Below are 26,389 nucleotides of genomic sequence, written 5' to 3' on the forward strand. Positions count from 1 at the left end.
TGAAGCTGTACAAAACTCTGGTGCGGCCGCACTTGGAGTATTGTGTACAGTTCTGGTCACCGCAATATAAGAAGGATGTGGAAGCTTTGGAAAGGGTGCAGAGGAGATTTACTTGGATGTTGCCTGGTATGGAGGGATGGTCTTACGAGGAAAGGCTGAGGGACTTGAGGCTGTTTCCATTAGAGAGAAGAAGGTTGAGAGGTGACTTAATTGAAACATATAAAATAATCAGAGGGTTAGATAGGGTGGATAGGGAGAGCCTTTTTCCTAGGATGGTGACAGCGAGCACGAGGGAGCATAGCTTTAAATTGAGGGGTGAAAGATATAGGACAGATGTCAGAGGTAGTTTCTTTACTCAGAGAGTAGTAAGGGAATGGAACGCTTTGCCTGCAACGGTAGTAGATTCGCCAACTTTAGATACATTTAAGTCGTCATTGGATAAGCATATGGACGTACATGGAATAGTGTAGGTTAGATGGGCTTGAGATCGGTCTGACAGGTCGGCACAACATTGAGGGCCGAAGGGCCTGTACTGTGCTGTAATGTTCTATGTTCTATGTTCTATGTTCTATTAAATGACGCTTTTGTGCCCGCCTCTACGACCTCCGCTGGCAACATGTTCCAGGTACCCACCACCCTCTGCGTAAAGAACTTTCCACGCATATCTCCCTTAAACATTTCCCCTCTCACCTTGAAATCGTGACCCCGAGTAATTGAGTCCCCCACTCTGAACAAAAGCTTCTTGCTATCCACCCTGTCTATACCCCTCCTGATTTTGTAGATCTCAATCAGATCCCCCCTCAACCTCCATCTTTCTAATGTAAATAATCCTAATCTACTCAAACTCTCTTCATAGCTAGCACCCTCCATACCAGGCAATGTCCTGGTGAACCTCCTCTGCACCCTCTCCAAAGCATCCACATCCTTTTGGTGATGTGGTGACCAGAACTGTACACAGTACTCCAAATGTGGCCGAACCAAAGTCTTATACAACTGTAACATGACCTGCCAACGCTTGTACTCAATACCCCGTCCGATGAAGGAAAGCATGCCATATGCCTTCTTGACCACACTATTGACCGGCGTTGCCACCTTCAGGGTACAATGGACACCCAGATCTCTCTGTGCATCAATTTTCCCCAGGGCTTTTCCCCAGGCCTTCTCTCAATCTATTCTCCCACAAGAACAGTCCCAGCTTCTCCATCATCGCTGAAGTCCCTCGTCCCAGGACCAGCTCTCAGGATTTATTTTTGTACTCTCGCTATAGCCTTTGCATCTTTCTGAAAGGGTGGGCCTTCCTCCAGACTGAACAATAACCTGATTCAGTCCATGTTCTATGTAAAGACAGGAACAGTGTTTTGGGCCCCTTACCCAAGGAAAGGTACATTGACATTGGAGGTAGTCCAGAGAAGGTTCACACGACTGATTACAGGTATGGAGGGACTGTCAGGTGAGGGGAGATTGAGTCGAATGGGTCTGTGCTCACAGGAGCTAAGAAGAATGAGACATGACCTTGTGGAAACAAACAAGATTCTCAGGGGAGTTGGCAAGATAAGATGTGGAAAGGGGTTTTTTCCCTGGTGGGACAGTCTAGGGCCAGATTTCATCATCTCAGAATAAAGGGTCATCCATTTAAGATGGAGATGAGGAGGAATTTCTTCTGTCCAAATGGAGTGAGCCTGTGAAATTCTTTACCACAAAAGGCTGTCGGGGCTGGGTCATTCAGTATATTCGAGGCTGAGGTAGGCAGATTTTTACTCAGGAAAGGGAATCGAAGGTTATGGGGAAAAGGCAGGAAAGTGGAGTTGAGGATTATCAGATTGGCCACGATCTCACTGAATGGCAGGGCTCAGTCGATGGGCTGGTTCTGCTCCTATGTTTGATGGATGTTGTGTTGTCTGACCTTAAAAGCCAGTGTGGGTCAGTAAGACACCAACTCTTTGATCATTTCCTTCTTATTTTCACACACTAAGTCGCACAGTGAACATGTGGAATGCTTCCAAAACCTTGTGATTTCAAGTAAACGTGTTGGACTATAACCTGGTGCAGTGTGACTTCTAACACCGTCCATCCCAGTCCAACACCAGCCTGTCCACATCAGGAAGAAATGTGGAAGATTTCTGGGGGTGTGGTGGTATGCTGTTTGAATGCCTCAATGGTGCTACTTCAGTGTAAACTTGGGCTGGATCTCTGTCAAGGGTTTATTAACAGTCAGAGATTGGTGGCTTTTCCTCCATTTCATTAATCATTACTCAGAATTAAATGGGCGAATAATACTGTTGTCGTGACAACTGCGGGGGAGGAGCAGTGAGGGCCGGCGTGGAGGTTGGAGTGGGTGTCGCATTCCAAATACAGAAGTCAGAGTGATTCAGAGACCTGGGGGAGCGAGGAGGAAGAGAGAGAGGACATCCGTCTGCCAGGTACATCGACAGTCCGTTACTCTCACTGACAGCAGGCAATGACTCTGTTTCTGTACATTAACCTGCCTCAGGGTGGGATGGGAAGATTCATCCTTTGGTGGGGAGCTGCAAAGGGGGAAGCTTGGGAATGCAGAGCAAGCACAAGGAACTCCTGCTACAGGAAGGATGCTGTTAAACTTGAAAGGGTTTGGAAAAGATTTACAAGGATTGTTGCCGGGGTCGGAGGGTTTGAGCTAAAGGGAGACCGGGGCTTTTTTCCCTGGAGCATCGGAGGCTGAGGGGTGACTTTATAGAAGTTTATAAAATCATGAGGGGCATGGATAGGGTGAATAGACATGGTCTTTTCCCCAGGGTATGGGGGGTGTCCATAACGAGAGGGGCATAGGTTTAAGGTGAGACGGGAAAGATTTAAAAGCGACCTAAGAGGTAATATTTTCACGCAGAGGGCGGTGCGTGTATGGAATGAGCTGCCAGAGGAGATGGTGGAGGCTTATACAATTACAGCATTTAGAGACATCTGGATGGGTATATGAATAGGAAGAGTTTAGAGGGACAAACACTGGTAATTAGGACCAAATTAATTTAGGATTTCTGATCAGGATGGACAAGTTGGACTGAAGGGTCTGTTTCCATGCTGCACAGCTCTGTGAGTCAGTCTGAAATATGGCCTAACGCATGCTGGAAATGAAAGGTAGGCAGAGACATGGGTTTTGGTGTGTTTGTAGAGAAATGCACCACCCCCAGCTTTCCTGAGGCATGTAGATAAAGGTACCGAGTCAGAGGCACCACGGTTGAGGACCGCATGGGAGAGGTTTCAAGGACAATCATAAACAAAGAGAAAGAGTTAGGGGAGATTTTTTATTAAATACATTTCGAGCCGCATTTCAATAGCAACTTGCATTACCTCACAATGTCTCAAACGTCCTTTGCTGCCAATTAATATTTTTCATCGAAGTATAGGCGCCGACTCGATGAAGCAATGTGGAGTGGGACCCCAGGGAGAATTCCCTACTGCCCTCATGGCGAACGTATCTGAAGGACACGCAACGATGCGGAAGGGTTGGAATTCTGTTTACCATTTTGTCTGAAAGGCACCACTTGGTTCAGCGTTTCTGGAGCATTTTCGATCAATTAACATTCCATCTCTAGTCCAGGGTCTAACAATATCATCGCCCTGGGGTAAATAACTCCCCTCCTGTCTCCCCAAAGCCTGTCCACCATCTACAAGGCACAAGTCAGGAGTGTGATGGGATACTCCCCACTTGCCTGGATGGGTGCAGCCCCAACAACACTCAAGAAGCTCGACACCGTCCAGGACAAAGCAGCTGCTTGATTGGCACCACATCCACAAACATCCCACTCCCTCCACCACCGACGCTCAGTCGCAGCAGTGTGTACCATCTACAAGATGTACTGCAGAAATTCACCAAAGACCCTTAGACAGCACCTTCCAAACCCACGACCACTTCCATCTAGAAGGACGAGGGCAGCATATACATGGGAACACCACACCCTGCAAGTTCCCCTCCGAGCCACTCACCCTCCTGACTTGGAAATATATCCCCGTTCCTTCACTGTCACTGGGTCAGATCCTGGAATTCCCTCCCTAAGGGCATTGTGGGTCGACCCACAGCAGGAGGAATGCAGGAGGTTCAAGAAGGCAGCTCACCCCCACCTTCTCAAGGGGCAACTAGGGACGGGGCAATAAATGCTAGGCTCAGCCAGTGACACTCATTGTCGCTGAATGCATAGATCGCAAATTCCTGAGGCTAAATTCAATAAGAAATAATTCATGGGACAGTGTAGGCTGCTGGCTTGTTGTAAAAGTGCGATTATAAAATTTTGATTATTGCGGTTGATAGCTGACCCATGAACAATGAGTGTTCACTTGGAGCAGTGCTGTCTCATTGCGAGGAACAGGGCCATTTGTTACTGTATACAGGGCCCATTCATTTACAAACACTGACCCACAATGTACAGCCAAAAGATCAAAACCTTGATGTAACTCAGTCCTGAATACCACATCAGCTGTTCCTCAGACAGGTCAGGAGACCCTTGAGAAGGTGGGGGTGAGCTGCCTTCTTGAACCGCTGCAGTCCACGTGCTGTAGATCACCCACAGTGTCCTTAGGGAAGGAATTCCAGGGTTTTGATCCAGTCGGCCTTCCCTTAGAGATGTTCTACAATTGTTAACGTGTCAAGATGCCAACACATAGCGGCTACTTGCAGGAGCTGCTGCCAATCATGAACCTTAGAGGTTAGGGTTAGGGTTAGGGTTAGGGTTAGGGTTAGGGTTAGGGTTAGGATTAGGGTTAGGGTTAGGGTTAGAGTTAGGGTTAGGGTTAGGGTTTGGGTTAGGGTTAGGGTTTGGGTTATCCCTTCTGAGGGATAAGATTTATGACCATCTGGAAGAGCATGGCTTGATCAAATACAGTCAACACGGCTTTGTGAGGGGTAGGTCATGCCTTACAAACCTTATCGAGTTTTTTGAGGATGTGACTAGAAAGGTTGATGAGGGTCGAGCTGTGGATGTGGTGTATATGGACTTCAGTAAGGCATTTGATAAGGTTCCCCATGGAAGGCTCATTCAGAAGGTCAGGAGGAATGGGATACAGGGGAACTTAGCTGCTTGGATACAGAATTGGCTGGCCAACAGAAGACAGCGAGTGGTAGTAGAAGGAAAATATTCTGCCTGGAAGTCAGTGGTGAGTGGGGTTCCACAGGGCTCTGTCCTTGGGCCTCTACTGTTTGTAATTTTTATTAATGACTTGGACGAGGGAATTGAAGGATGGGTCAGCAAGTTTGCAGACGACACAAAGGTCGGAGGTGTCGTTGACAGTGTAGAGGGCTGTTGTAGGCTGCAGCGGGACATTGACAGGATGCAGAGATGGGCTGAGAGGTGGCAGATGGAGTTCAACCTGGATAAATGCGAGGTGATGCATTTTGGAAGGTCGAATTTGAAAGCTGAGTACAGGATTAAGGATAGGATTCTTGGCAGCATGGAGGAACAGAGGGATCTTGGTGTGCAGATACATAGATCCCTTAAAATGGCCACCCAAGTGGACAGGGTTGTTAAGAAAGCATATGGTGTTTTGGCTTTCATTAACAGGGGGATTGAGTTTAAGAGTCGTGAGATCTTGTTGCAGCTCTATAAAACTTTGGTTAGACCGCACTTGGAATACTGCGTCCAGTTCTGGGCGCCCTATTATAGGAAAGATGTGGATGCTTTGGAGAGGGTTCAGAGGAGGTTTACCAGGATGCTGCCTGGACTGGAGGGCTTATCTTATGAAGAGAGGTTGACTGAACTCGGTCTCTTTTCATTGGAGAAAAGGAGGAGGAGAGGGGACCTAATTGAGGTATACAAGATAATGAGAGGCATAGATAGAGTTGATAGCCAGAGACTATTTCCCAGGGCAGAAATGGCTAGCACGAGGGGTCATAGTTTTAAGCTGGTTGGTGGAAAGTATAGAGGGGATGTCAGAGGCAGGTTCTTTACGCAGAGAGTTGTGAGAGCATGGAATGCGTTGCCAGCAGCAGTTGTGGAAGCAAGGTCATTGGGGTCATTTAAGAGACTGCTGGACATGCATATGGTCACAGAAATTTGAGGGTGCATACATGAGGATCAATGGTCGGCACAACATTGTGGGCTGAAGGGCCTGTTCTGTGCTGTACTGTTCTATGTTCTATGTTCTATGTTCTATGTTAGGATTAGGGTTAGGATTAGGGTTACGGTTAGGGCTAGGGTTAGAGTTAGTGTTAGGGTTAGGATTAGGGTTACGGTTAGGGTTAGGGTTAGGGTTAGGGTTAGTGTTAGGGTTAGGGTTAGGATTAGGGTTAGGGTTAGAGTTAGGGTTAGGGTTAGGGTTAGGTTTAGGATTAGGGTTAGGATTAGTGTTAGGGTTTGGGTTAGGGTTAGGGTCAGGGTTAGGGTGAGGGTTAGGGTTAGAGTTACAGTTAGGGTTAGGGTTAGGATTTGCGTTAGGGTTAGGATTAGGGTTAGGGTTAGGGTTTGGGTTAGGGTTAGGGTTATGGTTAGGGTTAAGGTTAGGGTTAGGTTTAGGGTTAGGATTAGGGTTTGGGTTTGGGTTAGCCTTAGGGTTATGGTTAGGGTTAGGGTTAGGGTTATGTTTAGGGTTAGGGTTATGGTTAGGGTTAGGGTTTTGGTTAGGGTTAGGGTTAGGGTTAGGGTTAGTCTCACCTGCGATAGGGTTAGGGTTACAGTTCGAGTTAGGGTTACGGTTAGGGTTAGAGTTGGGGTTACGGTTATATTTAGAGATAGGCGTAGGGTTAGAATTAAGTATTGGTTAGGGTTAGGGTTAGGTTTGGGTTAGAGTTAGGGTTAGGGTTTGGGTTAGATTCGGGTTAGGATTAGCCTTAGGGTTAGGTCTTGATTTAGGGTTAGGGTTGGGTTAGTGTTAGGGTTAGGTTTGGGTTAGAGTTAGTGTTAGGGTTAGGGTTACGATTAGGATTCGAGTTAGGGTTAGCATTATGGTTTGGTTAGGGTTAGGGTTAGGATTTGAGTTAGGGTTAGCATTAGGGTTTGGTTAGGGTTAGGGTTAGGGTTAGGGTTAGGATTTGAGTTAGGGTTAGGATTAGAGTTTGGTTAGGGTTAGGGTTAGGGTTAGCGTTAGGCTTTTGGTTAGGGTTAGGGTTACGGCTTGTGTTAGGGTTAGTGTTAGAGTTGGGGTTACGGTTATATTTAGAGATAGGGGTAGGGTTCGAATTAAGTGTTGATTTAGAGTTAGAGTTAGGGTTACGGGAAGAGTTCCAATTCGAGTTAGGGTTTGTGTAGCAGCAAAAGAAATGTTCTACCTCTGTTGACGTGTCAAGATCCCAACACATAGCTGCTGCTTTGCGGGACCTGTTGCCAATCATGCACCCTAGAGGTTAGGTTTAGAGTTAGAGTCAGGGTTAGAGTTAGGGTTAGGATTAGTTTTAGGGTTAGGGTTAGGGTTAGGGTTAGAGTTAGGGTCAGGGTTAGGGTTAGAGTTACGGTTAGGGTTAGGGTTAGGGTTCGAGTTAGGGTTTGTGTTCGCGTTAGGGTTAGCCTTAGGTTTAGGGTTAGTGTTAGGGTTAGGGTGAGGGTTAGGGTTCGAGTTAGGGTTCGGGTTAGGGTTCAGGTTAGGGTTAGCTTTAGGGTTAGGGTTTGGGTTAGTGTTAGGTTTAGGGCGAGGTTCGGGTTAGGTTTTGGGTTAGGGTTAGGGTTAGGTTTGGGTTAGGGTTAGGGTTAAGTTAGGATTAGGGTTAGGGTTAGAGTTCGGCTTAGTGTTAGGGTTTGGGTTAGATTCGGGTTAGGATTAGGGTTAGGGTTAGGGTTAGGACTTGGGTTCAGGTTAGGGTTTGGGTTAGGGTTAGGTTTGAGTTAGAGTTAGGGTTAGGGTTAGGGTTATGGTTGGATTCGAGTTAGGGTTAGGATTAGGGTTTGGGTTTGGGTTAGCCTTAGGGTTAGGGTTAGGGTTAGAGTTTGGTGTAGGGTTAGGGTTAGGGTTCGAGTTAGGGTTAGGGTTAGTGTTAGAGTTGGGGTTACGGTTATATTTAGAGATAGGGTTAGGGTTAGAATTAAGTGTTGGTTAGGGTTAGGGTTAGCGTTAGGGTTAGGATTAGGTTTGGGTTAGAGTTAGGGTTAGGGTTAGGGTTAAATTAGGATTAGGGTTAGGGTTAGCGTTAGGGTTCAAGTTAGGGTTAGATTCGGGTTAGGATTAGGGTTAGGGTTAGGGTTAGGGTTCGGACTTGATTTAGGGTTAGGGTTAGGGTTAGGTTTGGGTTAGAGTTAGTGTTAGGGTTAGGGTTACGGTTAGGATTCGAGTTAGGTTTAGGGTTTGGGTTTGGGTTAGGTTTAGGATTAGGGTTAGGGTTCGAGTTAGGGTTAGGGTTAGTGTTAGACTTGGGATTACGGTTATATTTAGAGATTGGGTTAGGGTTAGTGTTAGGGTTAGGGATAGGTTTAGGGTTAGGTTTCGGGTTAAGGTTAGGGTTAGGGTTAGGGTTAGGATTAGGGTTAGGGTTAGGGTTAGAGTTAGGGTTGCGGATAGGTTTTGGGTTAGGGTTAGGGTTAGAGTTAGGATTAGTGTTAGGATTGGGGTTTGGGTTAGGGCTCGAGTTAGGATTAGGGTTAGGGTTAGGGTTCAGTTTTGGGTTAGGGTTAGGATTAGAGTTCGAGTGCGGGTTAGGGCTAGGGTTAGGTTTAGTGTTTGGGTTAGGTTTAGGGTTAGGGTTCGGGTTAGTGTTAGAGTTGGGGTAGGGTTAGAATTAAGTGTTGCTTTAGCTTTAGGGTTAGGGTTTGGGTTAGGGTTAGAGTTGGGGTTAGGGTTAGGGTTAGGGTTAGGGTTAGGGTTAGGGTTAGGGTTAGGATTAGGGTTAGGGTTAGGGTTAGGGTTTGGGTTAGGGTTAGAGTTAGAGTTAGGGTTCGAATTAAGTGTTGCTTTAGAGTTAGAGTTAGGGTTACGGGACGAGTTCCAATTCGAGTTAGGGTTTGTGTAGCAGCAAAAGAAATGTGGGAGGAAGGTTTGTGACATTAAAGAAAATGATATCCTTCCAGATTCGGATGCTGGCCTGTTCGGAGCGGAGCCTGGAACATTCCCAATTATAGCCGCGTCATTATTGGCAGCATGCACTCAACCGCCTCTTCTCCCAAATTTAGGAATTCTATTTCTAACCCGTTACGAGTCACTTCCTCACCAGCGTGTGTTGGAATTGTACAAAATCATCTCCTTTGGCCAACAAATAGAAAGATTCTGTGTGGAATGGACGGGTGGGGAGAGGAGGGGATGGTGTGGGAGTGGGGAACGTCGGTGTCTGGGGGAGGGGAGGTAAGAGATTGGGAACCATAGGGGCAGGGAGAGGTTGGAGGTGCGGTAGGGAATGGAAGACGGGTCGGGAGAGTTGTGGAGAGCACAGTGTGGGTAGAGTGGGTCTCCAGGATGAGGAGGGCAGGTGGTGTGGTGGAGATGTGTTAGACGAAGGGGAGGCAAGGGGAGATGTGGGGTGGGGAGGGGAGGGATGGGGTAGCAGAGGAGAGGGGCAGGGTGTGTGTGGGAGGGAGGGGCTGAACTGATTCATTGAGCCTGGAGTGAGCCCGTTCGGGCTGATGTCACAGAGCAGCTCTCCACACAATGGGCAGCAAAAACCCAGAATTCTTCACCCCCCCCGCCATCCCAAAATAAACTAAACTGTTGAGGCTCAACTGAAAATTTCAAATCTGAGATCGGTCGGTTTGTGCCGGGTGAGGATATTAAAGAGTTTTGAAGCAAGGCTGAGTCAGTGGGTCAGACCTGGGGCTGAATGGCCTCCTCCAGTTCCTGTGTAGCAGCTTGAGAGGAAGGGGATCTGATAAATAGGCTCCTCCTACATGTAGGACACTTAAGAGGGGAAGAATGGCCTCCAGTAGATTTGGTGCTAGCAGTGTGAGGGGCTGAATGGCCCCCTGCATACTGTTAGAAGCCAAGGCTGTGCTGAAGTTGGATAATCACAGGTGAATCACCAAAGTGATAGCAATGAATTTGTCAGTGGGTTCTCTGCACGGCCTCAGCTTTGATTCATTCAGTAACACACCTGTATCTGTTATAATATTCCTGTATACCTTTGACACTGATGTGGTGTGACAGGGATTGTGTAAAGCCCATTCATATGTCTCCCTGGGTTAAAATGTTTTCAATTCCTCCATTTTCCTACCCATTCCTTATCCCTTTAACTTCCTTCAACCCCATGTGCTCTCTGCTCGCCCGGGCCTCTCACACATAGTTTTAATGGGGCTGCTATTGATAGTCATTCATCTGGCTGACTTGGATGCAGTCTAAATGTTACTGCCTCTTTCTGCTCCATAAACCTTGCTTTTTGACTGATCCTCTGTTAATTAACTTTGGACCTTGATGAGCCCTCTTCTGGAGCACGGTGCCCAGTTCTGGTAAAGCTGTTACAGGAAGGATATGATTAAGCTGGAGAGGGTTCAGAAGAGATTTACCAGGATGTTGCTGGGAATAGAGGGATTGAGTAATAAGAAGAAGCTGGATAGGCTGGGAATTTTTTCACTGGAGCGTAGGAGGTTGAGAGATGACCTTATGAAGGGTATAGATAAGGTGAATGGAGGTGTCCTTTCCCTAGGGTAGGGGATTTAAAAACCAGGGGGCATTTTTTTTAACAACAGGAACAAAAACAGAGTTGCTGGAGAAGCTCAGCGGGTCTGGCAGCATCTGTGGAGAAGAAAACAGAGTTAATGTTTCAGGTCCAGTGACCCTTCCTCAGAACATTTTTTAAGGGGAGAGGAGACAGTTTTTAAAAAGGCAAGGGGGCAATTATTTTCCATAGAGTGTGGCTCGTGTGTGGAATGAGCTGCCAGAGGAAGTGGTGGATGTGGGCACAATTACAACATTTAAAAGACATTTGGATAAGTACATGGGTAGGGAAGGTTTGGAGGGATATGGGCCAGGAGCAGGCAGGTAGGTCTAGTTTATTTTGAGATTGTAGTCAGCATGGACTGGTTGGGCCAAAGGGTCTGTCTCTGAGCGACTATGGTTTCATAACCCTTTACGCAGTTCAGTAACAAATTTTAATTGCTAACACTTATTTTGTTTCAAGAGGTTTTTGTCCACGTTAATGATGTACATGAATATAAACTGTTGTTGTTAGGTGGGCTTCCTGACTGCAGCAGTGCAGCGAGATGTCCCAGAGGGACAGACAGATTCCAGCAGAGAGATTCGAACCAGAACTACAGGCCTGGTCTTCAGGAGAGGACACTGAGTTTGACAATGAGCCTGAGTACAAGCTGCAGCTTTACAGGCAAGTGAGAGAGAGCGGGATGGACAAACATCTCCAGCTCTTTCGCTATTCGGTGGTAGGTTGGCGATGGAGGTAAAATCACCCTGGTCTTATCACACCATAGGTCTCATTAGAGAGAGAAGCACTGGTGGGACTTTGGCGCGAGGGTCAGCACGCCTCGGGCGAGGGGAAAGGTTGGGAAGGAGGGTCCCTCATGGTGACCTCAGCTGGAGCAGGAATCGAACTCAGCCAACTGAGCTAAACTGACACCCAGCTCTCAGCGATGAGAGAACAGCCCTCTGCTCTGGAGAGCCACGGGGTCATGCAGCAAGGAAACATACCCCAACTCCTATAGTCAAAGGCCTGAGCAATAAAGCAAGAGTGCTAAATGCTTTCTTAACCATCCTGTCTATCCCTGATGCAAATTTCGAGAGGCCCCAGGCCTCTCTGTTCGACAACACTACCCAGGGCCCTACCATTAACAGTATAGCACCTGCCCTTGTCTGTTTCGCCAAAATGCAGTGCCTAGCAGTTATCCAAATTAACCTCCATCTGCCACTCCTCAGCCCATAGACCCAGCTATTGGTGACTTTGACTGGGGAAGAACCACCTACCTTCTCAGAGGGGTATAAAGAATCCTATTACCCAATATTTCAAAGGAGAATCCTCCCTGGAACCCTGGGGTCAACATTTATCCCCTTAACCGGCATCACTAAAACAGATTTGGCTTTTCATTATCGTGTTGCTGTGGATTTCTTTTGGGATCTTGCTGTGCACATATTGATTAGTGCCATTTCCAGCACTGCAACAGTGGCCACTTGTTGGAATGTGTCTCATTGGCCTTAAAGCCCTCTGGGACACCCTGGAGTTAAGAAAGGTGCTATACAAATGTAATCACTATTTTTTCCTTTTCAGGGCACAATTTTTAAACCTGCTCAAAATGGAGTGCGATGTCTTCCTCACCCCAGCCACTGCTATCTCCCCTCGACAAACCGTGTCCCCCTCCCGACCCCACTCACCGGCCACCCATTGCCATTGCTCCTTCTGCAGGCCTGTTGAAGTTTGTTGTGGCCCTTTAAAGTCTGTGTCAGAGCTCAGATTCCCCTTCGTTCCAATGAACCAGCCGACAACATGGTCCTCTGGATCCCAAGAGACTACAGGGCCGGGGTGGGCTGAGCGGGCATTGGGAGGAAAGTTTACTTTCGTGGCAGTGTTTTAACGGTGAAAATTTATTCATGCCAAGCTGTTCTGAAGCCACTAGAATAGTGGAGAGCCCAATCCAAGGTCAGCCCATTAAGCTCACCTCTCTCCTGAAGCAAAGCAAGTGTTTGCGAGGCAATCCTGTCTGCTTCCAGGAGGGTTTACACTATGTTTGTATTTAAGAGCAGTAGGGTTAACAGCAGGAGCGGGCCATTCGGCCCACTGAGCATGTTGCACCATTCAATATGTTATTTGTCTTCATCTCCAATTTCCTGGACGTTTTTCCCAAACCCCCGATTCCAAACTAATGTCCCAGGTCTGAATAGATTTAGGGTTAGAGCGCCACAGCTCTCTTGGGGAGAAAATTCCGAATATTCACAGCCCGGTGAGCAGAGAGATTTCAATTCACTTCAGTCCCAAATGAGCAGTCCCTTACCCCAAGGCACGTCCCCAATGTGTCCCTCAATCCTGGGGGTGAGGGGGTTAACAATCTCTCAGGGTCTACCCCTATCAAAACAGCGTTGTCTGTGCTTCAAACAGATATCATAAACCTCAGAGAACGGAAACTATTCACAAAACGTAAACCCCTCTCATTCCAATCCACCAAACTGGGCGAATCTCCCCGATCAAACTCTTCTGTTATGTTAAAGTACTCTAATCAAACGTACAAGAGAGTAGGCCAGCATTCGCTGATGAATAGAATCTCTCAGTTCCACAGGACGGACCCTGTTTGACTTTTTATTTGTTTCTCCAAAGCCTTCTTGTTCCCAGCATAGCCGACTCCTTTCTTCAGCCACAAAACATAGAGCCACTGATGAACCCCTGTGTTCAACAACTCCAGGAAAGCATGAGAGGTGAGTGACTGTGCTCCTCAGGGACCGACTCGTCCTATGGGCATGGGCCGCGTTAAAAAATACATTCTTACTGTGTGGTCATCGCTGGCTGTGTCAACATTTATTGCCCCGTCTCTAGATGCCCCCTTGAGAAGGTGGGGGTGAGCTGCCTTCTTGAGCCTCTGCAGTCCATGTGCTGTGGGCAGACCCACAATGTCCCTTAGGGAGGGAATTCCAGGATTCTGATCCAGTGACAGTGAAGGAATAGCAATATATTTCCAAGTCAGGAAGGTGAGGGGAGCTTGCAGGGGGTGGTGTTCCCAGGTATCTGCTGCCCTTGTCCTTCTAGATGGAAGTGGTCGTGGGTTTAGAAGGTGCTAAATGGTAATGAAAACCTGAAAGACATGCGGATGCTGTAAATCAAGAACAAAAACAAAGTTGCTGGAAAAGCTCAGCAGGTCTGGCAGCACCTGTGAAGGAAAAAACGTTTCGGGTCCAGTGACCCTTCCTCAGAATTGTTCACAGATAATGCCAGACCTGCTGAGCTTTTCCAGCAACTTTGCTGAATGTTAATGTCTATCTCAGTACATTGCAAGCCCCCACATAGGAGGCTGTGTTCACCACAATGCACACTTTAACCAATTTTACAAAGTGACAATTGACAGACCAGCAATAGAGGTCCTTTATCCCAACTTACCCATGTTGCCCAGTTTTTGCATTTAAACTAGTCACATTTGTCCGTATTTGGTCCATTACCACCTTTCCTATCCCATCCCACCTTTCATAGAACATAGAACATTACAGCACAGTACAGGCCCTTCGGCCCTCAATGTTGTGCCGACCTGTCATACCGATCTCAAGCCCATCTAACCTACACTATTCCATGTACGTCCATATGCTTATCCAATGACGACTTAAATGTATCTAAAGTTGGCGAATCTACTACCATTGCAGGCAAAGCGTTCCATTCCCTTACTACTCTCTGAGTAAAGAAACTACCTCTGACATCGGTCCTATATCTTTCACCCCTCAATTTAAAGCTATGCCCCCTCGTGCTCGCCGTCACCATCCTAGGAAAAAGGGTCTCCCTATCCACCCCATCTAACCCTCTGATTATTTTATATGTTTCATTTAAGTCACCTCTCAACCTTCTTCTCTCTAATGGAAACAGCCTCAAGTCCCTCAGCCTTTCCTTGTAAGACGTTCCCTCCATACCAGGCAACATCCTAGTAAATCTCCTCTGCACCCTTTCCAAAGCTTCCACATCCTTCTTATAATGCGGTGACCAGAGCTGTACACAATACTCCAAGTGCGGCCGCACCAGAGTTTTGTACAGCTTCACCATAACCTCTTGGTTCCGGAACTCGATCCCTCTATTAATAAAAGCTAAAACACTGTATGCCTTCTTAACAGCCCTGTCAATCTGGGTGGCAACTTTCAAGGATCTGTGTACATGGACACCGAGATCTCTCTGCTCATCTACACTACTAAGAATCTTACCATTAGCCCCGTACTTTGCCTTCCAGTTACTCCTACCAAAGTGCATCACCTCACACTTGTCTGCATTAAACTCCATTTGCCACCTCTCAGCCCAGCTCTGCAGCTTATCTATGTCTCTCTGCAACCTACAGCATCCTTTGTCACTATCCACAACTCCACCGACCTTAGTGTCGTCTGCAAATTTACTAACCCATCCTTCCACGCCCTCATCCAGGTCATTTATAAAAATGACAAACAGCAGTGGACCCAACACCGACCCTTGCGGTACACCACTAGTAACTGGTCTCCAGGATGAACATTTCCCATCAACTACCACCCTCTGTCTTCTTTCAGCAAGCCAATTTCCGATCCAAACTGCTATGTCTCCCACAATTCCATTCCTCCGCATTTTGTACAATAGCCTATTGTGGGGAACCTTATCGAACACCTTGCTGAAATCCATATACACCACATCAACCGGTTTACTCTCATCTACCTGTTTGGTCACCGCCTCAAAGAACTCAATAAGGTTTGTGAGGCACGACCTTCCCTTCACAAAACCGTGCTGACTATCCCTAATCAATTTATTCTTTTCTAGATGATTATAAATCCTATCCCTTATAACATTTTCCAACACTTTACCAACAACTGAGGTAAGGCTCACTGGTCTATAATTATTAGGGTTGTCTTTACTCCCCTTCTTAAATAGGGGAACCACATTTGCTATCCTCCAGTCATCTGGCACTATTCCTGTAGACAATGACGAGTTAAAGACAAATGCCAAAGGCTCAGCAATCTCCTCCCTGGCTTCCCAGAGGATCCGAGGACAAATCCCATCCGGCCCAGGGAACTTATCTATCTTCACCTTCTGAAGGATTTCTAATACCTCTTCCTTGTGAACCTCAATCCCACCCAGTCTAGTAGCCTGTATCTCAGTATTCTCCTCAACAACATTGTCATTTTCTAGAGTGAATACTGTTGAAAAATATTCATTTAGCGCTTCCCCTATCTCATCTGACTCCACACACAACTTACCACTACTATCCTTGATTGGGCCTAATCTTACTTTCGTCATTCTTTTATTCCTGCTTGGCCTGCTGTGTTCATCGAAATGTTTTTTAAATGACAAAATTGTACTCGCTTCCACTACTTACCTCCGACAACCTGTTGTAGACAGTCACCACCCTTGGGATTAACATTAAACTAGTGAATCTTAGATGCTTTTACAGAAAAGTATCCAACATCCACCCCATCCACTAACTTCTCCGAAGTGTCAGGTGTATCAGTTATAAATCTTTTATTTTTCAGTCTTGCATTTTGAATTTTGAACCAATAGAATGTTAGTTTTCTGTGCATCTTGAGGAATTTAACAATTAATTTGCAAGTATTTCTGTAGCCGCGTGAAGTCTTCTTAAAAATAATTTGAGAGGTTGATCTACAAGCTAATGAGAATTAGGTGACATTGGGAGAGTTTATAAATGAACAAAATCTAGTGGATGAAGGTTTCAGATCAACGATTCTAAATTTTAGTTTTGGGCTTCAGGTAGATATCCATATCTTGGAAAACAGCATTTTAGTTTCTCTTTGGGACAGTTCTACAGCATTCCGAGCTGAGGCTTGATGTGTAAAACAGTTACTCCTAAGGAAGGGAGATAATCGTTCAAACTTCTCAAAAAATGACTTACTTTAGTAAGGAGTTCACTAAATATTCTGGACCAGAAGTGTTTGGTTAAAAGCAAGAGGTTATTCGTTCATAGAATCCCTACCTCATGGAAACAGGTCATTTGGCCCAACAAGTCCACAATGATTCTTGGAGCATCCCACCCAGACCCATCCCTGTATAACCCTCCTAATCTACACATCCCTGAACACTACAGGCAGTTTAGCGTGGCCAATCCACCCTAACCTGCACGTTTTTGGACTGTGGGAGGAAACTAGAGCAAACCCACGCTGACACAGGGAGAATGTGCAAGCTCCACACAGACAGTCACCTGAGGCTGGATTCGAGACTGAATTCCTAGGGCTGAGACAGCAGTGCTAACCACTGAGCCACCGTGCTGTGTGGAGCTGAGAAAGTTTAAGCAGACCATAACAGATTCTCAATAATAAGAGCTGAAGTCATGGACCTGTCAACCCCATGTGGGACAGAGAAGGGATTGTGTTTTTGGTGTTTGGTATGTCGGTGGGGTCAATGGGATTGTATTTTTGCTGTTTATTTAAAAAACCTGAACCACATGTTGCATGTCAATAATTTATTCTGTCTTGGCTACATTTATTTTGTGTCACAAGCCTTTGTTTTATTGCATGCTTGAGTTTCAGTGAAAATCTGCCTCATTAAAGCCGAAAAAAACCCACCCTGACAATCAAGCCCGATTTCAGGTTCAGGCTTGCCCAGTGACAACATCAGCTGGGACCATAACATTATTAGTGTCTGGTAACTGCGCCTTAACTCAATGAGAAAGTGCCTTTTGCATATGGATTCCATGGACATTGTTTGGTGTTTGACTGTTTTGTTCGCACACGGGACACACTGGCTAACGTAGAATGGTTCCCTGTTTCTATGGTAACTAAGGTTTGGTGAGCGGAGTAGGTTTGATTTATTGACAGAAAGTTATTGCTGACAACAGGGATTGCTATTGGGCTGTTCATTCCAAGACATTCCATTGGTCAGCTTCACCTGTCGTCTCATTTGTCCCTCCAGGGCAAGTGACTGCTGAAGGTCTGTGGCATGCCATCAGAGAAAGTTCCAGAAGCCAGTGGCCCCTGGTCTGCTCACAGCGCCTGCAGGTAAAAGAACCGGCGGGGGAGCGGTGGGGGAGGTGGAAAAGCAACTCGGCCCACAGCTGTGTGCCTGCTCCTCACCCACATCATCAGTGAACACCCTTCCCTACCTCTCCATCTACAGGGTACACTGCCTCCTCCTGGAGACATGGAAGATTGTTGGGGTTCAGCTCTGTGACACCCCGCCAAACCCCAAGACCCACAAAGACCAGCTGCTCCCACAACCCCACTCCCACCAACTAACTCCTTCCACGGATTGTGCTAAAAGGATTTATTTACCTCCACAGAGGTAGAGAGCCACCCCTACCCAATCTGGGCAGATATGTGACTCCAGGACAAAAACCAACATGGCTAGTTTCTTTGAGGCTGGCTCCAAACGGCTGCAGTGAGGGCTCCTGAGGGCAGCTTGGAGATAGACAGCCAAGGCCAAGCTGTTGTTACTGAGACAAGGCAATGTTTGATTCCGGGATGGGAGAACTGGCAAGCCGCCCCCTCGCTGAGAACCAATGGGAGGGCACCGTCGGCGCAGGTGGGTCAACAGGCGCAATGATGACCCACCATCCCCTTTGCTCACGTGCCAGGGCTTGGCCAAGCAGGCCGCAGTCGAGGTTCTGAAGCACTCCAGGCCCGACGTGGACAGACTGCGCAATGTGGCAGACATGCAGCAAGGGATAGCAGACGCTGTCCTGAGAGCCAACCCACCAGATGACCTGAACGACACAACTGGCCAAGTCGGACCCAGCAGGTTCCTGGCACCAGGCCTTGTGCCCACTCTGATAGAAACCCGCGGTACAGCAGACCAGGTACTGTTACCAGCTGGGGAGGGCATTGAGACGAGTGTTCAATTCAATCGTACTTTTGGGATGAACGTTCAACTAGAGACATCACTCAGAGGGTGAGTGCTGAGGGAGTGCCGCACTGTCAGAGGGTCAGTGCTGAGGGAGTGCTGCACTGTGGGAGGGTCCGTGCTGAGGGAGTGCCGCACTGTCAGAGGGTCAGTGCTGAGGGAGTACCGTACTGTCGGAGGATCAGTGCTGAGGGAGTGCCGCACTGTCAGAGGGTCAGTGCTGAGGGAGCGCCGCACTGTCGGAGGGTCAGTGCTGAGGGAGCGCCGCACTGTCAGAGGGTCAGTGCTGAGGGAGCGCCGCACTGTCGGAGGGTCAGTGCTGAGGGAGCGTCGCACTGTCGGAAGGTCAGTGCTGAGGGAGTGCTGCACTGTCAGAGAGTCAGTGCTGAGGGAGAGCCGCACTGTCAGAGGGTCAGTGCTGAGGGAGTGCCGCACTGTCGGAGGGTCAGTACTGAGGGAGTGCCGCACTGTCAGAGGGTCAGTACTGAGGGAGCGCCACACTGTCGGAGGGTCAGTGCTGAGGGAGTGCCGCACTGTCGGAGGGTCAGTGCTGAGGGAGCGCCGCACTGTTTGAGGGTCAGTACTGAGGGAGTGCCGCACTGTCGGAGGGTCAGTGCTGAGGGAGTGCTGCACTGTCGGAGGGTCAGTACTGAGGGAGCGCCGCACTGTCGGAGGGTCAGTGCTGAGGGAGTGCCGCACTGTCAGAGGGTCAGTACTGAGGGAGTGCCGCACTGTCGGAGGGTCAGTGCTGAGGGAACGCCGCACTGTCGGAGGGTCAGTGCTGAGGGAGTGCCGCACTGTCGGAGGGTCAGTGCTGAGGGAGTGCAGCACTTTAGGGAAGGAAACTGCCATCCTTACCTGGTCTGGCCTACATGTGACTCCAGACCTACGGCAATGTGGGTTGAATCTGAACTGCCCTCTGGGCAATTAGGGATGGGACAATCACTGCTACTAGATCAGCGACATTCTCAACCCATTAATGAATAGCAAAGAAAATCCTTCAGAAACAAAAACAAAGCTGCTGGAAAAGCTCAGCAGGTCTGGCAGCATCTGTGGAGGAGAAAACAGAGTTAACGTTTCGGGTCCGGTGACCCTTCCTCTGAACGTTCTGGACCTGAAATGTTAACTCTGTTTTCTCCTTCACAGAGGCTGCCAGACCTGCTGAGCTTTTCCAGCAACTTTGTTTTTGTTCATGAAATTTACAGCATCCGCAGTTCTTTTGGTTCTTCTGAAGAATGATCTTCCTCTGTACTGTCAGGCAGACTGCCCCAGATCAAAACACATTTCTGAATCAAAACTCTCATCTAGCTTCTTTTCCAACTACATTAAAGCTGTGTCCTCCTGTTTGTGAGAGATAATGGGACCTGCAAATGCTGGAGAATCTGAGATAACAGAGTGTGGAGCTGGATGAACACAGCAGGCCAAGCAGCATCTCAGGAGCACAAAGGCTGATGTTTCGGGCCTAGACCCTTTCCTGAAGAAGAGCCTAGGCCCGAAACGTCAGCTTTCCTGCTCCTGAGATGCTGCTTGGCCTGCTGTGCTCATCCAGCTCCACACTTTGTTATCTTGAGTGATTGAATTGGTGAAGGACTATTTTTTGCTTCAAAGTTTATGTCTGAAAATGTGTCAGTGCTTTGAATGACGATTAATGTCTTTGTGTGGGAGGAAAACCACTGACATTTCTCCTGACAGATGTTGGGAGAGGTTCGAAAACCTTTCCACTAATGGCAGCAGATGCTGGATCCGTTGTTCGTTATAAATCACAGATTGATAGATTTTTGTGAAACAAATTTATAAACAGATATAGGCCAAAGACAACTGTATGGCGTTAGGACACAGACAAGTCATGATCTTGTTGAATGTTGGAACAGGCTGAAGGGGCTGAATGGCCTACTCCAGTTCCTGTGATCTTATCTCTCAGCTTACATTTCCCTCACATCCACAGAAATGCCACACACAAATGAAACGACAAAAGATACCACAGCAACATCCAGCCCCAACTCCACACAGAATGAAATGGGATGGAAAACCGTATCGGTAAGGAAGGGGAGAGGATCCTGTGGCTCAGGCCCTGAAATTTTGTCAAAGCTAGACACTGGGACAGCCACAAGATCAATTTATCAATTTTCACCAGGATTCAACAATGATGCTGCCCCTGTTCCTGGGACTGTTTAATGGGGACATTGTAGCGGGAGCTTTACTCTGTATCTAACCCCGTGCTGTCCTTGTCCTGGGAGTGTTTGATGGGGGACAGTGTCGAGGGAGCTTTACTCTGTATCTAACCATGTGCTGTCCCAGTCCTGGGAATGTTTGATAGGGACAGTGTAGAGGGAGCTTTACTCTGTATCTAACCCCGTGCTGTCCCTGTCCTGGGTGTGTTTGATGGGGGACCATGTAGAGGGAACTTTACTCTGTATCTAACCCCATGCTGTCCCTGTCCTGGGAATGTTTGATGGGGACAATGTATAGGGAGCTTTACTCTGTATCTAACCCTGTGCTGTCCCTGTCCTGGGTGTGTTTGATGGGAACAGTGTAGCGGGAGCTTTACTCTGTATCTAACCCCATGCTGCCCCTGTACGTGGGAGTGTTTAATGGGGACAGTGTAGAGGGAGCTTTACTCTGTATCTAACCCCATGCTGTCCTTGTCCTGGGAGTGTTTGATGGGGAACAGTGTCGAGGAAGCTTTACTCTGTATCTAACCCTGTGCTGTCCCTGTCCTGGGAATGTTTGATGGGGACAGTGTAGAGGGAGCTTTACTCTGTATCTAACCCCATGCTGTCCCTGTCCTGGGTGTGTTTGATGGGGACAGTGTAGAGGGAGCTTTACTCTGTATCTAACCCCATGCTGTCCCGGTCCTGGGTGTGTTTGATGGGATAATTTACAGATAGCTTTACTCTGTTCCTGTGAATTTTCTGTCCTGCAGTTTCCTCACAGATGATGATGCTTCTGCAGTCGAACATTCTGCCTGGTGGAGACACTTAAACAGAGAGAAACAGTTGGATCCCAGGCCCACAAGGACAACACGATTCTCCCTCAAAGATGTCTATCCAAGAAACTCTGAGAACTTCAGGTCCTCAATTCAAGTCTGTCTCATTAAACACAATTAGCTTTTGTTCATGGTCGCACTCACTCCATTGTCTTAACTGGAGATGGTTGTCATCAGACAGTTTCATCTCTCAGCGTAAACAGTGTTAACCCTGGAATTTTGGAACGACTCTGAATCTTATTGACAATTATATCGTGTTTTCTCTCTCCTCACTGTCAGGAAACTGTACCTCCACTGTCCTTGCGGTTGTGCTGTTTAGTTAAAGCGGCAGAATTCTCTTTGTTTATTTGTATAAGCCAGGATGTGAAGACCCACCGGCTGGGGAAATGCAGCAGCACACTGCAGTGGCCACTTTTGACGTTTGCCGTCTCAAAAAGTCTGCCGTGAGGCATTTAAGACCAGACAGCTGGTGTTGTTTTATCAGCCCAGCTGAAAGGATCGGAGAAACTCAGAATTTTGATTCATTGATGCTGAAAGAGGCCATTCAGCCCATTGAGCCTGCACAAGCCAAAATCAACCCATTCAAATCAAAGCCCTCTATCATCATCTTGTGAGGTTTAAAACCAGCGAGAATAACTTTGAAAAGTCCGTCCAAGCTCTTCAATAGTTTCATGGGTAGATATCCCATGAGACCATAAGACATAGGAGTGGAAATAAAGTCATTCGGCCCATCAATTCCACTCCGCCATTTAAATCATGGCTGATGGGCATTTCAACGCTACTTCCCTGCACTCTCCCTGTAGCCCTTGATTCCTTTTGAGATCAAGAATTTGTCGATCTCTGCCTTGAAGGCATCCAACGTCCCGGCCTCCACTGCACTCCGTGACAATGAATTCCACAAGCCCACCACTCTCTGGCTGAAGAAATCTCTCCTCATTTCAGTTTTAAATTCACCCCCTCTAAGTCTAAAGCTGTGCCCACGGGTCCTAGTCTCCCTGCCTAATGGAAACAACTTCCCACCGTCCACCCTTTCTAAGCCATACATTACCTTGTAAGTTTCTATTAGATCTCCCCTCAACCTTCTAAACTCTAACGAGTACAATCCCAGGATCCTTAACCGTTCATCATATGTTAAACCTACCATTCCAGGGATCATCCGTGTGAATCTCTGCTGGACACGCTCCAGGGCTAGTATGTCCTTCCTGAAGGGTGGCGCCCAAAATTGGACACAGTATTCTAAATGGGGCCTGACTAGAGCCTTATAAAGCCTCAGAAGCACATCACTGCTTTTATATTCCAACCCTCTTGAGGTAAAATCCCATCAGTTTCTTTTCTGAGAGACATTTCGTGCTCACAATAACCCTTTAAATCAGGTGGACACAAGGCTGTGAAGGGAAACAGTTTTGACTCTCGACATGGTGATTGTGTGAAGGCAAGGCCTGGCTCACAGCCAGGGGCCTGATTCTGGTGAATTCTCTGTTGGTCCAGTGTCAACGCATGGGGGTCTGTGTCTGACTGCTACATGTTTAAAACTGCTTCGAGCACTTTGCGGGGGAGAGGGCCCAGTGGTGTTATCGCAGGACCATTAATCCAGAGACCAGGTAATGTCCTGGGGACCTGAATTCAACAAAAAATCCGGAATTAAGTGTCTAATATGACAATGAATCCATTGTTGATTGTTGGAAAAACCCATCTGGTTCACTAATGTCCTTTAGGGAAGGAAACTGCCATCCTTACCTGGTCTGGCCTACATGTGACTCCAGACCCACAGTAATGTGGTTGACTCTTAACTGCCCTCTGGGCAAATAGGGATGGGCATTAAATGCTGGTACAGCCAGTGACGCCTGGATCCTGTGAATTAATTCTTTCTTTTAATTGGCAGAATGCTGCATTAAGAAATTTAAGCCAATAGGCATCAAGCCAAACTCTCTGTTGGGTGGAGTGATACCTGACACATAGGAAGATGGTCATGGTTGTGGGATGTCAGTCATCTCAGCTCCAGGCCATCTCTGCAGGAGTTCCTCAGAGTAGCATCCTCGGCCCAACCATCTTCAGCTTCTTCATCGATGACCTTCCCTCCATCATAAGGTCAGAAGTGGGGATGTTCACCGATGATTCAGCACCATTCGCGACTCCTCAGATATTGAAGCAGTTCGTGTTCACATGCAACAAGCTCTGGACAATATCCAGGCTTGGGCTGACAAGTGGCAAGTGACATTCGCGCCACACAAATGCCAGGCCATGACCATCACCAATAAGAGAGAATGTAAACATCACCCTTTGACCTTGAGTGGAGTTGCCACCCTGTCAACACCCTGGGGAATACCACAGACCAGCAACTGATTACCACAGACCAGCTGTTTAAATACTGTGGTTACAAGACCAGGAGAGAGTACACCATCCAGGACAAAGCAGCCGCTTGATTGGCATCACATCCACAAACATCCCACTCCCTCCACCCCCGACCACCGACGCTCAGCAGCAGCAGTGTGTACCGTCTACACGATGTGGAGGTGCTGGTGTGGGACTGGGGCGGACAAGGTCGGAAATCACATGACACCAGGTTAGAGTCCAACAGGTTTATTTGAAAACACAAACTTTCCGAAAGCTTGTGATTTCAAATAAACCTGTTGGACTCTAACCTGGTGTCGTGTGACTTCTGACCTTGTTTACACATTAACTCTGCAGAAACTCACCCAAGATCCTCAGGCAGCACCTTCCAAACCCACAACCACTTCCATCTAGAAGGACAAGGGGCAGCAGATACATGGGAACACCACACCCTGCACGTTTCCCTCGAAGCCTCTCACCATCCTGACTTGGAAATGTATCCCCATTCCTTCACTGTCCCTGGGTCAGAATCCTGGAATTCCCTCCCTAAGGGGCATTGTGGGTCAACCCACAGCACATGGGCTGCAGCAGAACAAGAAGGCAGCTCACCCCCACCTTTCAGAAAGTAATTCAGCCATGAATGCTGGCCTAACCGACCCATACATGTGATTGCACCATTGAGCCATAGAGCTGTACAGCATGGAAACAGACTGTTCGGTCGAACTCACCCATGCCGACCAGATATGCTAAAATAATCCAGTCCCATTTGCCAGCATTTGGCCCATATCCCTCTAAACCCTTCCTATTCATGTACCCATCCAGATGCCTTTTAAATGCTGTAACTGTACCAGCCTCCACCACTTCCTCTGGCAGCTCGTTCCATACACGCACCGCCCTCTGTGTGAAAAAGTTGCCCCTCAGGTCCCTTTTAAATCTATTCCCTCTCACCTTAAACCTTTGCCCCTCTAGTTCTGAACTCCCTCAGCTTAAGGAAAAGGCCTTGTCTATTCAGCCTATCCACGCCCTTCATGATTTTATAAACCTCTATAAGGTCATTCCTCAGTGTCCAGGGAAAAATAGCCCCAGCCTATTCAGCATCTCCCTATAACTGAAACCCTCCAATCCTGGCAATATCCAAGTAAATATTTTCTGGACATTTTGAAATTTCACAACATCTTCTTGTTACAGGGAAGAAAATCCAAGTTTTTACCAAACAGTGCACTTCACTGGGCTAGTGAAGAGTTTAAATTTCCCTTAGATCCCAGATGCAATTATCTCGGTTAACAAAGTGTGGAGCTGGATGAACACAGCAGGCCCAGCAGCATCTCAGGAGCACAAAAGCTGACGTTTTGGACCTAGACCCTTCATCAGAGATCTCTGATGAAGGGTCTAGGCCCGAAACGTCAGCTTTAGTGCTCCTGAGATGCTGCTGGGCCTGCTGTGTTCATCCAGCTCCACACTTTGTTATCTTGGATTCTCCAGCATCTACAGTTCCTATTATCTCCGATCCAATTATCTCAGTTTTCTTTTTCCAACTGAGCTGACCTAGATAATAAAACGTGAGGCTGGATGAACACAGCAAGCCAAGCAGCTGACCTACAGCTGAGTTTGTATCTCACTTGTTTGGTCAAGCAACACTCCAGGATCCGATCCCAGGCTTCGGCCCAGCTCTGACAACTGCTCACCTTCCCAACAGATCAATCTCTTGTCCCAAGACAGCATCCCAATGGGGCGGGGGGACACAGCTACACTGCTGTATACACTGTCTTGCTGGTCTGAGCAGAACCCTTACAGCTCCAGGCAATTTTCAGCCCTCATTTCAAACAGCGAGCAGCAACTCCTTCTCACTGATAAATGAATGAACTGTGACTGCTAGATAATAAAATGTGAGGCTGGATGAACACAGCAGGCCAAGCAGCATCTCAGGAGCACAAAAGCTGACGTTTCGGGCCTAGACCCTTCATCAGAGAGGGGGATGGGGGGAGGGAACTGGAATAAATAGGGAGAGAGGGGGAGGCGGACCGAAGATGGAGAGTAAAGAAGATAGGTGGAGAAGGTGTGGGTGGGGAGGTAGGGAGGGGATAGGTCAGTCCAGGGAAGACGGACAGGTCAAGGAGGTGGGATGAGGTTAGTAGGTAGCTGGGGGTGCGGCTTGGGGTGGGAGGAAGGGATGGGTGAGAGGAAGAACCGGTTAGGGAGGCAGAGACAGGTTGGACTGGTTTTGGGATGCAGTGGGTGGGGGGGAAGAGCTGGGCTGGTTGTGTGGTGCAGTGGGGGGAGGGGATGAACTGGGCTGGTTTAGGGATGCAGTGGGGGAAGGGGAGATTTTGAAACTGGTGAAGTCCACATTGATACCATATGGCTGCAGGGTTCCCAGGCGGAATATGAGTTGCTGTTCCTGCAACCTTCGGGTGGCATCATTGTGGCAGTGCAGGAGGCCCATGATGGACATGTCATCAAGAGAATGGGAGGGGGAGTGGAAATGGTTTGCGACTGGGAGGTGCAGTTGTTTGTTGCGAACTGAGCGGAGGTGTTCTGCAAAGCGGTCCCCAAGCCTCCGCTTGGTTTCCCCAATGTAGAGAAAGCCGCACCGGGTACAGTGGATGCAGTATACCACATTGGCAGATGTGCAGGTGAACCTCTGCTTAATGTGGAATGTCATCTTGGGGCCTGGGATGGGGGTGAGGGAGGAGGTGTGGGGACAAGTGTAGCATTTCCTGCGGTTGCAGGGGAAGGTGCCGGGTGTGGTGGGGTTGGAG

At 47.9% G+C, this 26,389-nt stretch overlaps 1 protein-coding gene across 1 annotated transcript; it reads left to right on the forward strand.

Annotated features, from left to right (window-relative positions):
• The first annotated feature begins 2,307 nt into the window (after positions 1-2,307).
• Positions 2,308-21,431, forward strand: LOC132210207 (uncharacterized). The gene is made up of 7 exons (XM_059649632.1): positions 2,308-2,420; positions 11,045-11,194; positions 13,130-13,227; positions 17,387-17,472; positions 18,048-18,269; positions 20,259-20,350; positions 21,237-21,431. Exons 2-7 carry the CDS (start codon positions 11,076-11,078, stop codon positions 21,418-21,420), a joined length of 801 nt encoding a protein of 266 aa, XP_059505615.1. The 5' UTR covers positions 2,308-2,420; positions 11,045-11,075; the 3' UTR covers positions 21,421-21,431.
• The last annotated feature ends 4,958 nt before the right edge of the window (positions 21,432-26,389 follow it).

This window comes from Stegostoma tigrinum, chromosome 11 (genome assembly GCF_030684315.1).
Source record: "Stegostoma tigrinum isolate sSteTig4 chromosome 11, sSteTig4.hap1, whole genome shotgun sequence".
Taxonomy (NCBI): domain Eukaryota; kingdom Metazoa; phylum Chordata; class Chondrichthyes; order Orectolobiformes; family Stegostomatidae; genus Stegostoma; species Stegostoma tigrinum.

Coding starts and splice junctions, on each gene's coding strand:
- LOC132210207 (XM_059649632.1), top strand. CDS start 11,076: ATGTCCCAGAGGGACAGACAGATTCCAGCAGAGAGATTCGAACCAGAA. Junction 13,228..17,386: donor ACTCCAGGAAAGCATGAGAG/GTGAGTGACTGT, acceptor TTGTCCCTCCAG/GGCAAGTGACTGCTGAAGGT. Junction 17,473..18,047: donor TCTGCTCACAGCGCCTGCAG/GTAAAAGAACCG, acceptor CTCACGTGCCAG/GGCTTGGCCAAGCAGGCCGC.